This window comes from Psammomys obesus, unplaced genomic scaffold (assembly GCF_907164565.1).
Source record: "Psammomys obesus unplaced genomic scaffold, mPsaObe1.curated_primary_1811, whole genome shotgun sequence".
NCBI lineage: Eukaryota > Metazoa > Chordata > Mammalia > Rodentia > Muridae > Psammomys > Psammomys obesus.
Genome location: NW_026591872.1, coordinates 5270909 through 5292206, shown reverse-complemented (window position 1 = coordinate 5292206; position 21298 = coordinate 5270909). Strand labels below are relative to the sequence as shown.

At 37.9% G+C, this 21298-nt stretch overlaps 1 protein-coding gene across 1 annotated transcript in view; it reads left to right on the top strand.

Moving 5' to 3' along the window:
* Window positions 1-21298, top strand: part of Tenm1 (teneurin transmembrane protein 1) — a 1167432-nt gene that overhangs the window by 1096124 nt on the left and 50010 nt on the right. Inside the window, exons 25-26 of the mRNA XM_055612144.1 lie at window positions 15195-15561; window positions 18312-18822. Coding sequence (XP_055468119.1) covers window positions 15195-15561; window positions 18312-18822 — 878 coding nt within the window. The remainder of the gene's footprint in view (window positions 1-15194; window positions 15562-18311; window positions 18823-21298) is intronic.

Below are 21298 nucleotides of genomic sequence, written 5' to 3'. Positions count from 1 at the left end.
CCAAGGACCATACATGGAGATAACCTAGAACCCCTGCACAGATGTAGCCCATGGTAACTCAATCTCCAAATGGGCTCCCTAGCAAAGGGAACATGCACTGTCTCGAACATGAACTCAGAGGCTGGCTCTTTGATTACTTCCGCCTGTCGAGGAGGTGGGCAGTCTTACTAGGCCACAGAGGAAGACTATGAAAGACAGTCCTGATGAGACCTGATAGGCTAGGGTCATATGGAAGGGGAGGAGGTCTTCCCCTCTCAGTGGACTGGGAAAGGGGCATTGGAGGAGATGAGGGAAGGAAAGAGGGCAGGATTCAGAGGGTACAAGTTTGGGGTCTAAGGCTGGGATACAAAGTGAATAAATTGTAATAAATAAAAAAATTATATTAAAAAAAGAATGCACTTATTAGAAATTCTGGTACCTATAAGAGGACATAATGAGACTGGGTCTCAGACTATGCAAATTAGTTAGAAATTACAGCCATCTACTGCTGCCAGAGTGAAGGACTAGTGTTGAGGTAATGTTGACAGGAACTGAAAGCTAGCAAGAAAGAATAAGTTTCTTCTCACCCCTGGATCCTCCCAGCATACCCTTATTTTCCATATTGTCTGACTCTATCAGAAATCCAGCTGACAAAAAAAAATGTAGATAGCATAGCCTCAACCCCAGCATCACAAAGCAATGTCTTTAAAAGGGTGAGTTTAGAGCTGTGAGACAATAACTTAATAACTAGCATACTGTGCAATGAGGTGTTAGATTTTTATGTCATTGTTGCTGCTGGAGTCACTCAGATATGCTTATAGTTTGGATAAGACATTAATTAGAGTGGACTGTTTGCCACAGAGGATTTCATCATTACTAGATCTGTAAGAAGCTGTTATTAATAGTCTTCAGCAAGAGCTGCTCATTGTGTTGGAAGGGTGATTTGGGCTTCCCTCTCATTAAAATTCAGGTATTCAAAATTCATCACTTATTTTTTTTGTTCAGACTCAAGTTTATAATCTGCATGCTTCCTAAATGATTCTTTGTATGTGGTAAGTGGTCAGGTGGTCATTCTTTAGAGTTCTGAAAACATAAGCTTGAGCTGGGCCATGTGTTGAGTGTGTGTGATTTTTGTCTTTCACACAGGGAAATGGTGGGCAAAACTAGGAAGGACTTTGAACCCCTGTGAAAACACAAGGGGTTAAATCCTCTTTCTAATATTCATTAGGCCATCTGCTGTTATTAGTGTCCTTATCAATTGGAACATTGAGAAAGACAATTTGTAGAATTCTAGTCTAACTTGAAATGAAGTTCAGAGAAGAGCAATCAAGAGTTGTGTTGTTTCCTCTTCCCTTTCAAAGCCATGTACACTTATATCTTCACTTATATCTTCTCTATGGTAAAATATTTTAATAGTTTCTTCCTGAAATATTACATCAGCAAGAAGTGTTAGCAGTAGCTACAGAAATGAAAACATAATCTCAGAATTGTTGATCAATGAAATCAGACTGTTTCATGAAAGATGGGCACTCATGTTTCTGGCCTGTAAATTGCTCTAGGTGCCAAAGGGAATTGGAAGCTTGGCCTATCTTTTTGGGCCAATACTATAATATTAACAACCTGAAACGGCCATGTTTCTGCAACCTCTCAACAGGAAGAAACTGGAGAATGATTTTTAGAGAATTCTTTTTAAGTCCTATGCTTTTCTGTGCAAGCAAAACCTTGGCTTCCAGCAAGGCAAGAGTACCATCTCCTGAAAAAAGGCACAGTGATTTTCTCACTAAATTATCACAGAACTCATGTTCTCATCACCTGGCCTCACATAATTCTATATTTTTCTGGAATGTTGTCTATTTGACCCTCCTTCAGTTATTATAGCCTCCACAGTGATAAATACACAATAAATATTTACTAAATAGATGTAAATTTAAAATAGAGATTCAAGAGAGAAAACAATAAAAGCTTCCATATTCTTCTTCCCACTTCTACAACTGCTGAAAGGATTATTTATTTGACTGTAATGATAAAACCCAAGATACAGCAGAAACAAATTGGCAAGTAGCATCATGTACAATATGTTCTTCTTACAATAATAATCAAATTTACAAATAAATTAGTTGTGGAGTCTGAAGGACATTCTGTAGTTTTCACACTGGGCCTTCATCTCCTGCTGATAGATGACTTTGACTGTAAATTGAAAAGTGAAAGTGGTTAAATATTTTGTGTATTCACAAGTGCCATTTCCAAAATTGAGGCTTCACAAAGGAGATGCCAGAAAGGGTCGGCGGAAACGCAGAGCAATTATGCCTGTTATTAAGATGAGGTAGTGGCAATTATGCAGCAGACTCATAGGAAGCATATACATATGATTGTTCTTAGAGAGCTGTATGAACAAACTTTTATAGCACCCATCAGATTTTGGATCTCTAGTGGAAGTGATGATTGCAGGACTCTCCAACAGTATGCTTTTGGACAGGGCTTATGGACCCAAGGGCTATCCTAGAAAGAGGTATGTGCTTTTTCTCTTAATGAGCCTAAATGAAATCCCTATATTAACAGAAGGGATTCTTTCACTGTTTCTTTCCTCTACAATAATCATTCCCAAGATTTTTGGTCTCAGGACCCCTTTGCAGTCCTGAAAACTGTTGATCACTTCAAAAATATTCTCCCTGAGCCTTATATGCAGGAATTGTGTTGTAGATATTATCAGTTGTTACTGGGCTCCACAAATCTGAATTTTGATTGGTTGAAGTTTTCTGTAATGGTCTTTATATTTTACAAAGTTAAGTTTCTTTGATGAAAGATGAGAACTACACTTATCTGTGGGAATAGGGAAAATATTTAGAATGTAGATAGGGATGATGCTTTAATAAACTGGAAGTTTTAGGTTCTTATTCAAGATCCATGAATTCACAAGTCCTAAATAGTTGGCTAGGTCTCAAGTACCAGGAATGATTTCCATATTGTTGAATGGGTCTTGAGCCAATTAGAGAGCTGTTGGTTACAGCCAAGGTATGTGTGCCACTATGGCACCACAAGGACTATTTTGCCACACTAATTATTGTCATTCTTGGGTGTCATAGCTGGGAGGACTGCTGGCTGCTTACCTCTTTTGGAAGATTGCATAACACCTTTTGGTACCATAAATGCTAGTCGTTAGAAAAAAGACGGTCAGTTCCACCTCAGGGACCATTGTGTTCTGTGTCTGAAGTGCATGGTATTTTCAGCAATAGAGACTTACCTTTTCTCCTCTAGCAAGGAGGGGCAACTAAAGACGATAGAAATAGTCTTTAATATTTGGGAGTCTCCCCAATTCTAACCAGCAACTCAAAAGAGGGCTTTTAATACCTAGTAAGTTTGTTGTGTTGTTGTTGTTGTTGTTGTTATGGTTTTTGGTACTTGAAAGAAACATTGTCAACCTAAATGGAAATTTTTCATTTAAGTTATAAATGTACATTTATACACTTACTTTAATGTTTTATGGGCATTTTAGGTAAATCATTAATAATATGATTCAGACATTCTTGTTATTTGTTTTAACCCTCCTTCCCCCATCTTCTGTATTTATCTCTTTCCTTTTCCCTCATTAGATCCCCTTATATTTTTTTCTATTTCTCCTATTGGGTCACTTGTACCCTACTATTCCCCTCACCATTGTAAAAATCTTTCTCTTTGTATGAGTTTTTTTTTTAATACATTTTATTGTTCTTTAAAAGGGTTCAGGGTTTGGTCTTAAATCAGGCTGCACACCTTTCATCAGTCTGACAGCTCTCTTGCATGTCCAACTGGCTTCAGCTAGCAATACTTCATTAAATCCCAAAGGAAAAAGTTTTAATTTTGAAGGGAAAAGTCCAGTTCTTAGAAAATTAACATTAATCTTATTTAAGAGAAAATGAGGGCTCGTTTATGTTACTTTATACACTCTTCTCCTCACACAAAACCAGGAATGTAATTTTCTCAAGCAGGCACTGATACTGGTGGACACCTGCATACCCTCACAGGAGCTCTTGTACTCATGTATAGTGCACACATACATACATACACACACACACACACACACACACACACACACACACAAACACAACAAAATTCTGCACTTGTCAAGTGGAAAAGGTTTTGCTGGCATTGATTAAAATCCCTGGATTCAACAGTCAATCTAAACTTAGATGGTAAGATATTTTGATCTTGAGTCTATGTCTATGTCTAGTAATCTATTGTCATGTTCCGAGGTAAAATATTTTTAGATTGATTCATCATTTTTTTTTTTACTTTAAAATTCTAGAAATGATGTCAAAAGCATTATTTTTCATTTTTTGGATAAAGACAGGAAAGATTTTACATATTTGTTTTTAGTCAAAATCAGAGCAATTCCAGCGACAGTGAAGCTGCCAGAGTCTGAAGTTCCATCTATGAGATATCACCAATCCGACTGACTTAGCTGACACTAACAGATGGGAAGCTTTTAGGCTTAAATATCAAGTGTGGGTCCACTGGCTGTAGCAGGATGAAAAAGTAATGGCAGGAAGCCCAATGAGTAGTAGCAAATGGGACTACAGTCTTCATGGCATCATGTGGTAGCATTTTGTGGGTTCTCTGCTCAGTGTGTTATTACAGAAAATCTGTTTTTCCTTATTGGCAGAAAACAGTTAACCAGGATGAGATAACAAAACAGGTAGAAAGGCATCTTATGAGACTCTAACTCCTTCTTTACCTAAATGTTCCATACTTGACAGCACCCTGTTCCCCAAGCACTGAGTGCAGGCCTGCACTCATCTTGTCCCATGGGAGATGTATTGCGCTAGAGCCATGTGTTTTGTATGAGTTCTATCATGTATGTATTTACCTCATTAGAAACTAAGACCATGGATGTTGTTTGGTTGTTGTTTGTGTTTGCAAAAGGTAAGTCTGGAGATATGGGAAGTATTGCTTTGGTTGTTGTTGTTGTTTCATTAAAAAGACTGTCATTAAATATATAGTACAGACTGGCCTCAACTTTCAGTTACTACAAGTCTCTGAGTTTTGGGAATGAAGATGTATGCCATCACACCTGCATTATAGAATGACTTTTTAAACTGAAGACACACAAGCTCAGGAATCCTCTAGAAAACTCAGCTGTAAACTCATGACCATATATAAAATGGCAAACTTCTTTAATAATAATTTTGATCTCAAGGACCTTCTAAAAGAGTTTCAGAAAAGCTTCAGAAGTTGGTAAATCAAACTGAAAATTCCATGTTATATTAATTATACAGTGAACATGAGCCTGATAGCTTTGGGAGTTGGTCATAAATATTCCTTTAAATGTATGCATTGATTGTAAGACATGATTATCAAAAAGGCAAAAATACAAAAGGAGTGGCAAGTTTACTTTAAAACATTAGAAGCCTTATATCAGTCAGCATCTGAAAACCATGTTAGTGACAAAGATTGATTAACTAAACAGTGCTTTTTAGTGTCTACTTGCATGTTATAATTTATAAATACTTTCATGGACTGAAATTATTATAGGTACTGATGTCTTCAATCAACAAACATTTGCCAAGTATGATACTTGCTGGATTATAAAATGAATGGGTATTCATTCTTACCCGTTTTACTCTCATAGACCAGGAAGAGTACAAAAGAAGCCAAACAAATATGTCTAGCATAACACAGGCACACTAGATATGATTGAGAGTCACATGGATCTGGAAAAGCTTCTTTTTTGTTTACATTAATTACATTTTATTCACTTTGTATTCCAACTGTAGCCCCCTCCTTCATTCCCTCCCAGTCTCACCCTCTCTACCTCATCTCCTCTATGCCCCTTTCTAAGTCCACTAATAGGGGAAGTCCTCCTCCCCTTCCATCTTACCCTAGCTTATCAGGTATCTTCAGAACTGGCTGCAATGTCCTCTTCTGTGGTCTGGCAAGGCTTCTCCTCCCTCAGGGGGTGGGGGAAGTGTCAAAGAGCCAGCCACTGAGTTCATGTCAGAGATAGTCCTTGTTTCCCTTACTAGGGTACCCACTTGGATACTGAGCTGTCATGGGCTACATCTGAGCAGGGGTTCTAGGTTATATCCATGCATGGTCCTTGGTTGGAGTATCAGTCTCAGAAAAGGCCTAAGTTTTTTGGTTCTGTTGCTTTCCTTGTGGAGCTCCTGTCCTCTCCAGGTTCTTACTAACTACCTCTTTCATAGGATTCCCTGTGTTCTGCCCAAATTTTGGTTATGAGTCTCAGCATCTGCTTTGATAGACTGATAGGTACAGACTTTCAGAGGCCCTCCTTGGTAGCCTCCTGTCCTGTTTCTTGTTTTCTCCTTCTTTCAATGTCTATCCCGTTTGTCTTTCTAAGTGAGGATTGATCATCTTGCCCTGGGTCCTCCTTCTTCTTTATCTTCTTTAGGTGCACAGATTTTAGTGTGTTTATCCTATATTATACGTCTAGTATCCACTTGTAAGTGAGTATATATATATATATATATATATATATATATATATATATATTATGTTTGTCTTTCTCCTTCTGGGATACCTTACTCAGGATGATCTTTTCCAGTCCCTACCATTTACCTGCAAATTTCATGATTTCCTTGTTTTTAATTACTGAGTAGTATTCCATTGTGTAAATGTACCACAATTTCTGTATCCATTCCTCTGTTGAGGAACATCTGGGTTGTTTTCAGGTTCTGGCTATTAAAAATATAGCTGCTACAAACATGGTTGCGCAAATGTCTTTGTTATGTACTTAAGCATATTTTGCCTATGTGCCTAGTAGTGGTTTAGCTGGGTTTCAAGGAAGCATTATTACTAATTGTCTGAGAAATTGATTTCCAAAGTATTTGTACAGGTTTATATTCCCACTAGCAATGGAGGAGGGTTCCCTTTTCTCCACAACCTCTTCAGCATGTGTTGTCACTTGAGTTTTTTATCTTAGCCATTCTGATGGGTGTAAGGTGAAATCTCAGGATTGTTTTGATTTGCATGTCTTTGATGGCTGAGGAAGTTGTACATTTCTTTAAGTGTTTCTCTGATATTCTATATTTCTCTACAGAGAATTCTCTGTTTAGCTCCACACCCCATTTTTTAATTGGATTACTTGATTTGTTGCTTTTTAACTTCTTCAGTTCTTTATAAATTTTGGATATTAGCCCTCTGTCAAATACAAGGTTGGTGAAGATCCTTTCCCAGTCTGTAGGCTGTCGTTTTGTTCTGATGACAGTGTCTTTTGCTTTACAGAAGCTTTTCAGTTTCATGCTCCAACCAATGTGCACCTTATCTGGAAAAGCTTCTTAAAGTGACTGGAGATGGAGTGCCATATATTCAATATACCTTGAAGTTTTTCTTTATCATTAAGTTTGATCAATTTACCATCCTCTGAATGAAAAGGCTACCCTACATAATAGTTATAATCACATCTTATTTATGTGAATTGGAATAAGAGAAGTACAAAAAGACATATATTGCATGGTTATACTTATATGTTCATCTCACAGAAGTTGAAAGTAGAATGCAGTTTATCAGAGTCTGAGGAGAACAGTGAAAGAAGGTGGGATAGCAAAAAGCTTATCAATGGAAATTAGGGTACAGTTGAAAAGGAGCAAACTATTCTGGTGCTAGTTACAGTTCAGTGACTACTAGCAACAGTGAAGTAACTTTACGGTTTAAAAGGCTAGAAGACAGAATTTTGAAAGTTTTGTCATAGAGAAATAAAAATAACCTGAGGAGATAAATATATGTAATCTGATTTAAACATTATAGAATATGCACATGTATCAAAACTTTACACGGTACTCCATTTATATGGACAGTCTTTAAGGTTTTTGTATATGCCAGTTCAAAGGAATAATTCTGAAAAACTGTCCTCATTATATTCCCCCATTTATCAAAGTATTAATTTATATCAATTTAATTTACTTTAATTTTGTAAATACAGATGATTTCTCCAAAGAAGAAACACTAGAAATTTGTTAGACCAATGCAACTATAATGGTATAATAGGTAACTCCAGTCAAAATCAAAACCTAAAAGCTAAAGCATCATATTCCTTTTTTTTTTATTATCTTCCATTGAGAATAACAGAAAACCCCAACACAACAAATGTGCAAAGCAAGATATCAGGCAGAATAAATGTATCTTTCAAGACTTGAGGTGAAAGTTCCACAGATGCATTCAGGATCCAAGGTTTTGAATTACAGCTACCTGATTTCATAACTTCCATTTCTAAGTAATGTCATGGTCCAAGATGTCTATCAAACCTTTTACTATTCCTATGTCCCAAGGGTAGGTAAGACCATAGAAATCTTCTTTCAGATCAGTTAAGTCTCTGCTGAGCATTCTTTATAACATACGCTTGCAAGTGTCAATGATTTCATCATTCCTCTTGCATCATGCTGTCTGACACTACCATATGAAGACAACTAACTGCAAAGTAATGTTTTGTTCTAAAGAGAAATGTGTAAGAACTTGATAATAAAGATCAGCCATAAAGGATGAACGACTAAATGAACATAGCGATAGGCCTAGAACAGGAGGTCTCTGGCACAGAAATATCAGGAGGCACACATTTGAACCTCATCCTCTCTGAGCACCTTCAAATTTACACAAAAGAGAAATACAATCTAAATAACGTTTGGTGTTCTCATGTTGCAGAGAAAAATGGCACTTAAAATAATAGTGTTTTTAAATGACCTTGTTTATAAAGGTGCAAATTATGAAGATGAAATATGTCAAGACGATTGAGAGTTCTTGTTCTATTTGTGTGAGGTATAGGGGTCACTTTGTTAAGCTTTGGTTTGATTTCTTTCATTCACTTCAAAATTAATTTAAGAATATTTGATATATACAGTTTAGTCTATGTATTCTTTAGTAAACTAATTCTAAAGATCATCTTAAATCATGATTAAATTGACCTACATATTCATTTTTAATGAATATGGCAACTTAAACTTCTCTTTTTCCCATGGTTTATCATTGGACAACCATGGAAACAGAATATGTGAATTCAAAGGGTAAGAGGTGCTTCAAAGTGTCCAGCCATTATGAAAAGCTACAGAGTGTGGATCTGAGATAATGAGAAATAAGTTACTTGTTGACAAGACCATGAAATCTTGATATATTTCACCTTTTAGTAATTTCTGCTATTTAAAAGCAAGATCAATAGGGGCCATCACTCTCAAAAATGTCATCAATATCTCCACATGAAAAAAAAAAACCTTTATCCAGACAGCATTTTACTTCTTTTATAAATTTGAAGAGGCTTAGACTGTGTATCAGTGTCAAGAAATGAGAATTCCATTTAAAAACTGACAAAAAGTGATTCTAACAATCTGAGGTTGTCAGTTTTTAGAAGCATGGGGACATCTAACAAGGTGCTGGAAGAACACCTGGTACAAAGCCTTCAGTTCCATCACTGCATCATTCCCAGGGCTGGCATATCTCAGAGGATATAATCACACACTTTCTGAAGAGTCCTACCAGAGAAGCCTTAGAGCTCAGAGTCAAGCAGAGTCACTTGTTAAATGAGCTGCAAAGCTCTGAGTGGACTAAAGAAGGAAGGCCAGAAGTTATACGTGGGATGGAAGGCAAAACCTTCTGTAAAACAGCTAAGAACTTATTAGCACTTGATGGTGAATTTAGAATACTTGTAATCTCATAGTTTATTTTTTAAGTATTTCCACCATAATTAATTTCTTAAATTGACGGGAGTGTGAAAGAAATAGATTGTATTATGCCACCAACAACCCCTTGAAATAAAGCAAATAGAGTCAGCAAAAGACTATAATCTCCATAAGGGTAGGAATCCACCCTCTTCATTAGAACTGGTTTCTTGGTATGTAGCGTAGTATGGGAGATGGAACAAATAGCCTTTTTTTTTTTTGACAGAGAAAGGAAATTAATTTAACATGTTCTGTACTTGATACTGAGCAAAGAATACTGTTACAAATAACAAGGTGGCCAAAATAATAAACTAAACTATTATCCAGGGAATTGGGTGATGAATGTAGGTGAGATAATATGTGCCAAGATAAGTCAAAGATTTTTTGGAGGTTTTATTGTTTAGAAAGATCCATAAGGAATAGTGCAAATGAGCTAGTGCCTGCTGATATAGAGTCACTGGATGTCTTTAAAGAGTATGACCACGTTATTAAATTTAAGAGTTCATAGAATGTCCATGTAAGAGAACATTACAATAGTTGGATAGAGTCAAGATGGATCACAGGCAAGGGTGGGTTTCTGTAACCACTGTACAACTTGTCCTCAGATCCAAATTAGTTGTTCTTTTCAGACCTATTTCTATATACTGAACAGTCTGATGGTTTTCATTGTTTGTTTTTATTGAATTTTTAAATTTTTCAGAGGTATTATTTGATGTAATTTCTATGTTAGAAGACTGAAATACCTATATGATAACTGATTCTCTGAAGCCACAGCAATTGCAATTCCTATCATCTAAAAATTTTGATCCAGGAAGTTTCAACACAAGAGCCTGAGCTCCTAATCATTTCACTCTTGTACATCTGAGCATTTCTTCTATGGAGAGAGTACATAACTTTTGCCAAATTGTCACACATTCTTCTGAATCTAAGAAGCAGTATGCCAGACTCCAAATGCCAGGAAGATATATAGCAGGTGGTTGGATAGTAGAAGACATAAATTGATGAATATAATGTTGAATGGTATCTGGAATGATTATACACACTGTATCTTTTTTTTTCCTTCAGTATGTCCTTCAAACACCTTAAGTAATGTTTCTGAAATATTCATCTGACCTTGTCAGCTGTACACTTTAAAGATCTTCATCGTCTCCGCCATGTACAGATTAAGTCTAAAGGTCTTACAATACATATCCTTCTAAATCTTGGTCAAATAGTTCTCAACAAAGGATGGTTTTGTTCCTTAGGTAACATACTGCTTTTTGTTATTAATGGCTCCTGCTGTCTTCTACACTGATAATGAGGTCAAAATTAGCTGGAACTTTAATCCAAACATGGGACTGGTTGACCTGAGAATTAACCCCCTACAAGGCAAGTTTTCAATTAGCAGAAGAAGACAGTTCTTTCCAGTGCTGACAGTCCAACCAAGAGCGCCTTTCTGCTCAGCATTATTTCTTAGGGAAGGTTGTTGAGAGATGGGCACACTCTACCAGCTGAAGGCTATGCCAGTGACCTTTAATGCTAGTTTAGCTTAAACACATTTTGACATTTTGAACAAATTAGTATGTTTTTACAAGGTAGGGCAAACACCACATATTAGACCTAAAGGTTTGCTTGTAGGCCAGTTCAGTAAGCAGAGTTTCCAGAACCTTCACTGCTGTTCTTCAGACTCTTTCTTCTCCCACCCCAAATGAAAATGCTTTTTTTCTACCACCAGAAGCTATCCCCATTTAAAAAACAAACAAACAAACAAACAAAAAACAGTGTACAAATGGCAGCAGCTTCTGGAAGTTAACCTTGGATCCATCTCAGTAGCACAGAGTTCTGGAATCCCTCCACAACTAATAGATGCTAGTTCCAACAGCCAGAATTAGCACAAAAACATTACTCCATATGTTGGGTAGGCGTTGGAAACGCCTTAATAGTAAATGCCATGTTTCTATTGTGTGGGTATAAAACACTAGTTCCTTGAAAATTTACCTGAACATAGATGTATTTAACATGAGAATGACATAAAAGGAATTGACAACCTTAAAACAGCACAGAGGTCATCCTCTAGAACAATAGCCCCTCAACTACTAAGTGGGCACATATCTTTCATCTGAGAAGATCTCATAGACAAGCTGCCCTGCTGAATCAAATGGGAATTAAATGGATTCTGTGTAGTTGGCATAGAAAGTGTCTCAAAAACACAAAGGCCACTTTAGTCACAGGAAACTGCTAGAGGGTAGCTCATTTGATGGAAAAGAAAACAAACAGACACAGTGGCTGGTGTATTTTTGAAGCAATATTAAATCTAATAAACATGACACGGATAGTATTGGCTTAAATCAGGTTGAAAAAGTTGGAGAATTTCACAGATTGTTTTTCTCACCACCGGCCTTTATCTCAAAGGCAGCCTTGATAGCTGAGAACAGAGTCTAAAATATGTTCTGTCCCTAGCTTCTACCAGGTGTGTACCATTCCGCGGCCTCTGGCCTGGCTTTGGCTCCCAGAGTGGGGATAATTAGAACATCATTTCAGCCAGCTTTGTTTTTCCTGGGTCACCGACTTCAGACTCGATCAAAAGAGGAGTGTTGTACTGAAATAAATTCATTTCCTCTTCCTCAGTCAGCCCTGACTTATTTCCTGGGGCCCTGTGTTCCAGAGGACTAAAGCAGAGACACAGATTTTGCACACATTTGATAGTGTAAATAGAGGTCCAAGGTGTGGGGGGGGAGGCACAAGGTGAAGGAAGAGTCATCCTTCTGCAGCAGCAACAGCAGCAACAGGAGCCATTCACTCTGTCTCTGTGTGACAACACACTGACATGCAAAGGCCTCAGACAGACGTGCTGAGGAACACATCACCACAAACTGTTCTGGGCACTGGTAATGCTGGTGTTTAATGTTTATCCAATGGCCCCAGTCTGAAAGGATCTGTAGAACATACATAATACAAGCAAAGCTTTATAATTAAATGGCACTGAAATTCCTAGCTGCCCAGAGGCATATGGTACAAACCAGAGAAGGTCAGTGTTTGTGCAGGTGGACATAGAGGACACACAGAGATGTGGGGATACAATGAGGTTGCTCGGCATGTGAGAGACAATCATACATGGGTGTAAACGGTCCCATGTGGTGTAATAAGGAAAAGCAAAAGGCAATCCTTGTTCTCACAGCACCAGTTGCCCACCCTTATTGAGCACAAGTAAAAGAAAAAGGTTCTAAGACATCAGATGGGGCTTTTTTCCACTTTATTAATTGCTGTATATAAGGTCTCTTCCAGGTGAGGAAGTAGTGGACCTCAAATTGCAAAGACAGCCCATATCATCTTTCCAAACTTTCTGAATCTATGAGAAAAATAGACTTCCTTCGGCTTTCACTCAATGCTAAAAAGTATAATTACATTACTGCCACTATTTTAGTCCTGAATAGTACATTCTTCCTGCCTTTGTCTAGTCAAAAAGGAGAGAAATGGACAGTAATGAGTGGTGACATAGGAACTGTACCATGGAACAATTTTCTGAGAAGTACCAAGGGATAAGTAGTCACTATCCAGAAATTTCTGAATGTCAGGGAAGGCACTGAGCCAACTCATGTGTGGAAAGTAAGTACAATAAAATCATGTTTAGTGTGTGTATCCCCAGCATCTGGCACAGCACTTGAACAGGGCACACTAGATACACACACACTCACAGACATAGACACTGACACACACACACACACAGAGAGAGAGAGAGAGAGAGAGAGAGAGAGAGAGTTTTGTTCCTCTCTAACATATCTCAAATCCCTGTATTTTCAATACCTTATATTGCCATTCTAGTTTATGTATCAAAATTCGTTACTCAACCCACTACAGAAGCTTCCTCTGGTTACCTAATCTCACCCCTTCCTCTCACAATGTCTCAAACAGCAGTCAATAACATCCATCATAAACCCAAATATGACTATGCCATACTCCTACTTAAAGTCCTTCTAAAGTTAGCCCCAGTCTCAAAAACAAAACTACTGAGTGCCTCCTTTCATTACCTTGTATATTTGTTTATCAGAGATGTCATAACAAAATATCAAACATTAGTTGTCTTCAATAACAAAAATTTATTTTCTCAGATCTTTGGACAGTGGAAACCAAAGGCACAGGTGTTAGTTTCTTCTGAGACCTCTCTTTTTGAAATTTAGATGGCTGTCTTCTTCCTATGTCTTCACAGAGATATCTTCTGAGTATATGCAGTCCTATCATCTCTATTATCATAATCACACTTACAGTTTGGATTAGGCATCCAACGTTAAAGCATTCTCAACTATCATAACTTACTCTGTAAATGCCTTATCTTCAAACACAGTCACATTGAAGGTTAGGACCACATGATATAAATTTGGAAAGGATAAGATTTACTCTGTAACATCTAGTCACTGTCTACTTCCTGGTTGGTGTCACTCATTATTTCCAAACACTGAAACTTTATTAACCTTACTGAAATATTTATTATACCAAAGATGAGTCACGCCATCTCTGGTGTTTAGGTTTTTACCCATGCCATTTGTTTTACCCAAAGTTTATTCAGATTCATGCTACTTTTCTCCTACTGGTCACTTCACCCTTGGCTTACATACCATCTTGTCTATTAATATTCTAACTCCATGCCTCTTTGAAGTGTTCTCATACCCTTTCTATTGCTTCCTTTTCACAACATAGAGAGTAATTGCTAATAGTGTTTTCAAGGGCTCTACCACATCAAAAAGTTATTTGATGGTATAGGTTTGCATCATGGAAAATTTTGTGTTGATCCCTAAAGCTTAGCAGAAAGCTTAGTCCACAAAAATGTTCACAGCAAACATTCAGGGGAATAACAAACCAACCTGTTTCTTTGTCAAGGTAGATAACTAAAGAAATAAACAAGATCCAGCTAAGTGAGAAATACGCTCCAGTCTAGGACTCCAAATATACAGCTGAAGGACTATACATGAATAATATACAAGATGGATATTAGGCATATGTTAATAGCAGGCTCTATCCAAACAGACTGTTAATTGAGTAAAATCTGGTTTCCCAGCACTCTATTGCCACAAAATCTTCAGGACCTTGCTTTGCTAAACATATACAAGACAATAAAAGGGTGTGTGTGTGTGTGTGTGTGTGTGTGTGTGTGTGTGTGTGTGTAGTTATCCAGAAGCCCTACAGCAATAGCCCTCAGAATCATCTAGAAGATTTTTAAAAACACAGATGGTTGGATCCCTATTCTCAGGGATTATGATTCAATGAGTCTAGGAAGGATCCTCAAAATTTGAATTTCTAACCATTTTCCAAGTGATGCTATGGTTATTTTTCCACAGACCACACTGTGAAAACCACTACACTGGAGTACACTTCTGGGACTATGGAAAATAATTTACATTGTATTGGAAATAGCATAGATAATAAATATGCTTTGTAGGCTGTGTGATTACCTACACATTGCCAGACAGTGTCAATCTTGCTAAAATTAGTAATAGTACACAAACAATAAGCTATTTATTACTTTATGGTAAAATTGTCTCTGGAAAAATGTCTAAGGAAAAATGTGGTAACATGATGATGTGTGCTTTGTTCTTTTTATAGGTGCGATTAGAGTGGCCAACAGACCTTGCAGTAAATCCCATGGACAATTCATTGTACGTCCTGGACAACAACATTGTGCTGCAAATTTCTGAGAACAGGCGTGTGCGGATCATTGCAGGGCGTCCAATTCACTGCCAGGTGCCCGGCATCGATCATTTCTTGGTCAGCAAAGTGGCAATTCACTCCACTCTGGAGTCAGCTAGGGCCATCAGCGTCTCCCACAGTGGGCTTCTCTTCATCGCTGAAACAGACGAGAGGAAAGTGAACCGCATTCAGCAAGTGACCACCAATGGGGAGATCTCCATCATTGCTGGTGCTCCCACTGACTGCGACTGCAAAATTGATCCCAACTGTGACTGTTTTTCCGGTATGACCTGTTTTAGCAATTCACTAGCTCCCCCTCTCTGTTTTTAAAAGCAAAATGTGTATCAGAAAAACCTAAAGGAAGACAATTGTGTGGGTTAGTGGAGAAAGCAATGTATTAGGAGTCAGCTCTGACAGCTGACTGAATGACCTAGAAAAGCCACAACACCTTTTCACTTATTCATTTGCCTTATTTGTTACATAGAGACAAGTATTTTTCACCTTGCAGTTTTTAGTATAAACAGATGTAATAACTTTTCAGATTCTCAAAAATTTTAACAGCATACAAATGTAAGATCATGCCATTATTTGTGCTTTAGAAAAAGGAAGATAGATATAAAAACATTACTTACCCTAAGTGACTGCTTTCCAGATATGAAGTGTGTTCTATTAGACATTAGAAGGGGACCCAAGTAGACTGCCTTGAGAATGCACAGGCAAAATTAAATTCCACAATGTTAAGTTCTTATAGCATCAGTCTCCCACATGACTGGATTTTAAAAGCTCTGAAGTTCCATAAACAACAGTTGCCCTTTACTTTTAGCTGAAAGAAGAAACACTTAAAGAAATGCTCAACATCATTAGCCATCAGGGAAATGCAAATCAAAACGACCCTGAGATTTCACCTTACACCCATCAGAATGGCCAAGATGAAAAGCTCAAGTGACAACACATGCTGGAGAGGTTGTGGAGAAAGGGGACCCCTCCTCCATTGCTGGTGGGAATGTAAACTGGTACAACCACTTTGGAAATCAATCTGGTGCTTTCTCAGACAACTAGGAATAGTGCTTCCTCAAGACCCAGCTAAGCATATACCCAAAAGTTGCTCAAGTACACAATAAGGACATTTGCTCAACCATGTTTGTAGCAGCTTTATTTGTAATAGCCAGAACCTGAAAACAACCCAGATGTCCATCAGTGGAGGAATGGGTACAGAAATTGTGGTATTTTTACACAATGGAATACTACTCAGCAATCAAAAAAGAGGAAATCATGAAATTTGCAGGCAAATGGTGGGATCTAGAAAAGATCATTCTGAGTGAAGTATCCCAGAAGGAGAAAGACAAACATGGAATATACTCACTTATATAGACCTACAAGATATGATAAACATAATGAAATCTATGCACCTAAAGAAGATAAATCAAGAAAGCGGACATGGGGTATGATGATCAATCCTCATTTAGAAAGACAAATGGAATATGCATTGAACATATGACAGGAGTCTACCGCAGAAGGCATCTGAAAGACTCTACCTAGCAGTGTTCCAAAGTAGATACTAAGACTCATAACCCAACCCTCGGCAGAGTGCAGGGAATCATATGAAAGAAGGGAAGTTTGATGTGGAAAGGATAGGAGCTCCACAAGGACCAAACATATCTGGGCACAGGGTCTTTTCTGAGATGGACACTCAACCAAAGACCATGAGAGGATAAAACCTAGAACCTCTGCTCGGATGTGACCCGTGATAGCTCAGTAATCAATTGGTTTCCCATAGTAAGGGGAACAAGGACTATTTCTAACAGGAACTCAATGACTGGCTCTTTGACCTCCCCACCTCCCAAGGGAGGAGCAGTACTGTTAGGCCACAGAGGAGGACTTTACAGCCAGTCCTGAAAATACCTGACAAAACGGAGTCATATGAAAGGGGAGGAGGTCCTCCCCTATCAGTGGACTTGGAAAGGGGCAGGGAGGAGATGGGGGAGGGAGGGTGGGATTGGGGAGGGAATGAGGGATACAGAATTAACAAAATGTAACTAATGAGAAAAATAAAATTAAAAAAAAAGAAAGGCAAGACATTGTCTGAAAAAAAAAAAAAGAATAAAGGAAAAGAAGAGCCATTTCCCCAAACATGGAATAGTTATTCCAGATATCAAACAGACCTCTACATGTCAACAGTTCTATTCATATCTGTGAAATGGCTATCTCTCCGTGTTACATGCAGTCCTATTAACCTGCTTATCCAGGTCTGAATGGTCCTCATAAGTTTTGTGTTTTGCTGAGCCAGGAGAATCCAGATCCAGCAAGTTGGTCAATATAATTCTCTTCAATGTTTTCAGTATTTTCCTGGACAGTGAGGCTTATGGATATTTCAGTAATTTATATCTTTCTTTCAAGATAGATCTAACATTTATCCGAGTTACTTACTTTGATATTTAGTCATTGTTACACTTAGTATATTTTGACAATGGAACAATGTAAATTAACAGAAGACATGACCTCTAAGCATAGTAGGAAGATCTTAAAACTGATCCTTCAATCAGCAACAGTAATAAGACTCGTGGATTTGCAGGAAGTTTTTGTGTGGCAATCATTATTTGCTGTTCTTATATCTTGGAACACAATAGATTCAGAACAGCAGAATTTAGGAATTTACAAAATTGGTGTAACTGAGATAATTACATCTTACTGTTCATCTTTAGTGGTACTGACTCAAGAATTACAATCTTTTGAATAATGGGTATCAAAATAATCAGGGAGTATACAAAGAATTATAGTTCACTGATATTTTTTCTTTAAAATGATTTTTGGTGAAGTTATTCATATCCTGTGGGAGGTTTTTGTTTGTTTTGTTTTAGGGGAGGTGGTTAACTTCCTAAGTTGGGAGTTTTCCTTCTAGTATCTTCTGTAGGGCTGGGTTTGTGAGAGATATTGTTTACATTTGGTTCTGTCATGGTGTTGCTTCACATCTAGAGTATGCTTACTCGAGTTCCTTTGATGCCAATTATTAATATCAGGATCTTTTCTCCATAGGTGATGGTGGCTATGCCAAAGACGCAAAGATGAAAGCTCCTTCCTCCTTAGCAGTGTCACCTGATGGCACCCTCTATGTGGCAGACCTTGGCAATGTTCGAATTCGTACCATCAGCAGGAATCAAGCCCATCTGAATGATATGAACTTTTATGAGATTGCCTCACCTGCTGACCAAGAACTCTATCAGTTTACTGTCAACGGAACACACCTACATACCATGAACTTGATAACAAGGGACTATATTTATAACTTCACCTACAATGCTGAAGGTGATTTGGGTGCAATCACTAGCAGCAATGGCAATTCAGTGCATATTCGTCGGGATGCAGGTGGGATGCCCCTGTGGCTTGTGGTGCCTGGAGGACAAGTCTACTGGCTGACCATAAGCAACAATGGAGTCCTGAAAAGAGTGTCAGCCCAAGGCTACAATTTGGCTTTGATGACCTACCCAGGAAACACAGGGCTTTTAGCAACGAAAAGCAATGAAAATGGATGGACAACTGTTTATGAGTAAGTTTCTAATTTACAACTCAGCCTTTGTCATGTTTTTATTTGAAGCAGAATTACAGTAGGAGTATAGCTTAGTAATTGATGGCTGTTGCATGCTATTTTCTCCTAACAATCACAGTTAAAAAATAAAAAGTAAGTAGTCAAGGAGAAAATTTTACTCAACTCCTAGGGTGAGGTCCATTTTGCTGAAGCAGTTTGTAGGGCATAATGCTTAAAGAGTAGTGTGACGCTGCAGGGGATAGGAATGAGGTAGAAGTCATGCACTCAAAAAAATTTACAGCATCCCTGGGATGAGAATGTAAAATTGCATCTAAATAACAAAACAAAAGAATGTTGCTGAAGCAGTAAGACTCAGTGTGATTTAACAAGTATTTACTGATCCCTAGGGGTTTAAGTGGATGAATAACTAAGTCTGCCCAGCCCAACTCAGTATTTATTGCTGTGAGAGATAAGGGTGAAGTTAGAACAGAAGTGAAAACTGAAAGGCAAAATCAGTGGAACAAATGCTGAGCAGCAGCTCTGAGCCCGGGACTGCTTCTATAAAACATGGAACCCAGTACTCCTGTGCAAGCTTAGGCTTCCTAGATTTCTTTGCACAAATGCATGCAGTGGCAGATACAGACTAGTTCTGTCATAACTACATTTGACTGGGAACTAACACAAAATATGTCTGACAGCAAGCTACTGGGTGGTCCCATGACATGGAAATAGACACCATTGCCTTTACCTTATTTCCGAGTCAACCCACACAGCAAGCCAGATTGATCAACCCTCAGGAAACACTTTCTATACAAAGGAAACCACCAGGTTTCTAACAGTACATTAAGTGAGGAAAATACCTACAGTCAGAACTCAAAATCTGGGATGACAGTCAAGTTGAAGGCTTTAAACCATGAAGAAGTGGAGATACTAAGAGTAATGATTTTTAGGTGTGACTCTTCTTCTGCAGTTATAGAGAATATGAAGAGAATGTGTACAGACCCACAAAAGCCTCCTGAGAAATAGAACTAAACAATTTTTCTATTCAAATTTCAGAGCATTTCCCAAAGAAATGCCATTTATACAAAAGGCCTGAACAGTTCCACTTGGAGAAATGCATTTAGTAGTTTCTGTTGCAGGACTTCTTTTGTTTATTTTGGAACAGTGTTCTTGTTTTTTTAAAGCTCTCTTAAATCTTAAGAGTAACAAAAGATACTGTTCTCTAAAGATTTACTTGCTGCTAGATACTGTGCTATGTAATTTTTATACATTTTTAAATTTGGCTCTCTTTCTAAGAACATGAGATAGATGCTCTTTGCATTTCCATTTCGTAGGTAACTAAGTGACAAATATAGTTAATTGGCCCTGATTCATCCAGCTCTCCGGAACTCAAATGCCAATAATTTAAGTCAAGAAGCTATACTTTAAAACATTTTCTTTAGGAAAATCAATTTCTAATGGGAAACTTTTAATGTCTTTGAAAACAAGGCTCACCCAAAATCACAATGCAGTTAAAATTAGGCAAGAAAAAGAAAACCACTGTTTTGAAACCTGACTGTTAAGTTTAGTCCTGCCAAAATAAATGGTGGCCATGTTAATTAGTTTTCAACCCAACCATGTAAATTGTTTCCTTTTCATTTCTTCGATTAATGTCTAATCTTTGACAGAGGCACAATGCTGTTATCAACTGAGTTCACACATAAGAACTATGAAATAAACTTACAAAAAAGTCACAAAATGTTTTGTAATGTTTTGATTAAGTTTATGATTTTGTACTGAGTGTTAGGATTGTGCATTAAGTTACATGGCGGGTTCACAAATCATGCCACGCAACTGGTTCCACATGGGAGATTTATTAAGGGAAAGTAGAAAGGGTCACAGAGTCCATCTCTGGGTAGGGCAAGAAGGGGGAGGGGAGGTGGTGTGAGTTCCCTTTATAAGGTAACCCAGAGCATATGCAGGTGGTTTCATGTGGTCAGCAGGTGGTCCATAGCTGGCCTTACAGATACCTGATATCTGGTTTGTCGGGTCCCTTGGGGCTGGCCGTAGAGATGCCTGCCTACAGATCCCAACACTGGCCTTCACTCATTACTACCCTGAGTTGTATGCAGCCTGTAGGCCTGTTATGTGTAAAGATATAACCATTAATAAAAAAAGCTAGAGTTTCATAAATTTAGGGAGCCTACATTGTACTGGAGGACAATAAATTGTACACAATTTCAAATGATATTATATGAAGAATATGTATGTGAATGTAATATATGATGTATGAATAATGTGGGGATAGTAAGATGGCTCAACAGGTAAAGGTGCTTGCCTCTTAGCCTGATAACTTGAATTTAAACCCAAGAACGCACATGTTGGTGGAAGGAAAGAACTGATTCCCATAAGTTCTCTGACCTCCAACCTTTTCCATGGCACACACAAAAGAGTTAGGTAGGTATGTAGATAGATAGATAGATAGATAGATAGATAGATAGATAGATAGATAGATAGA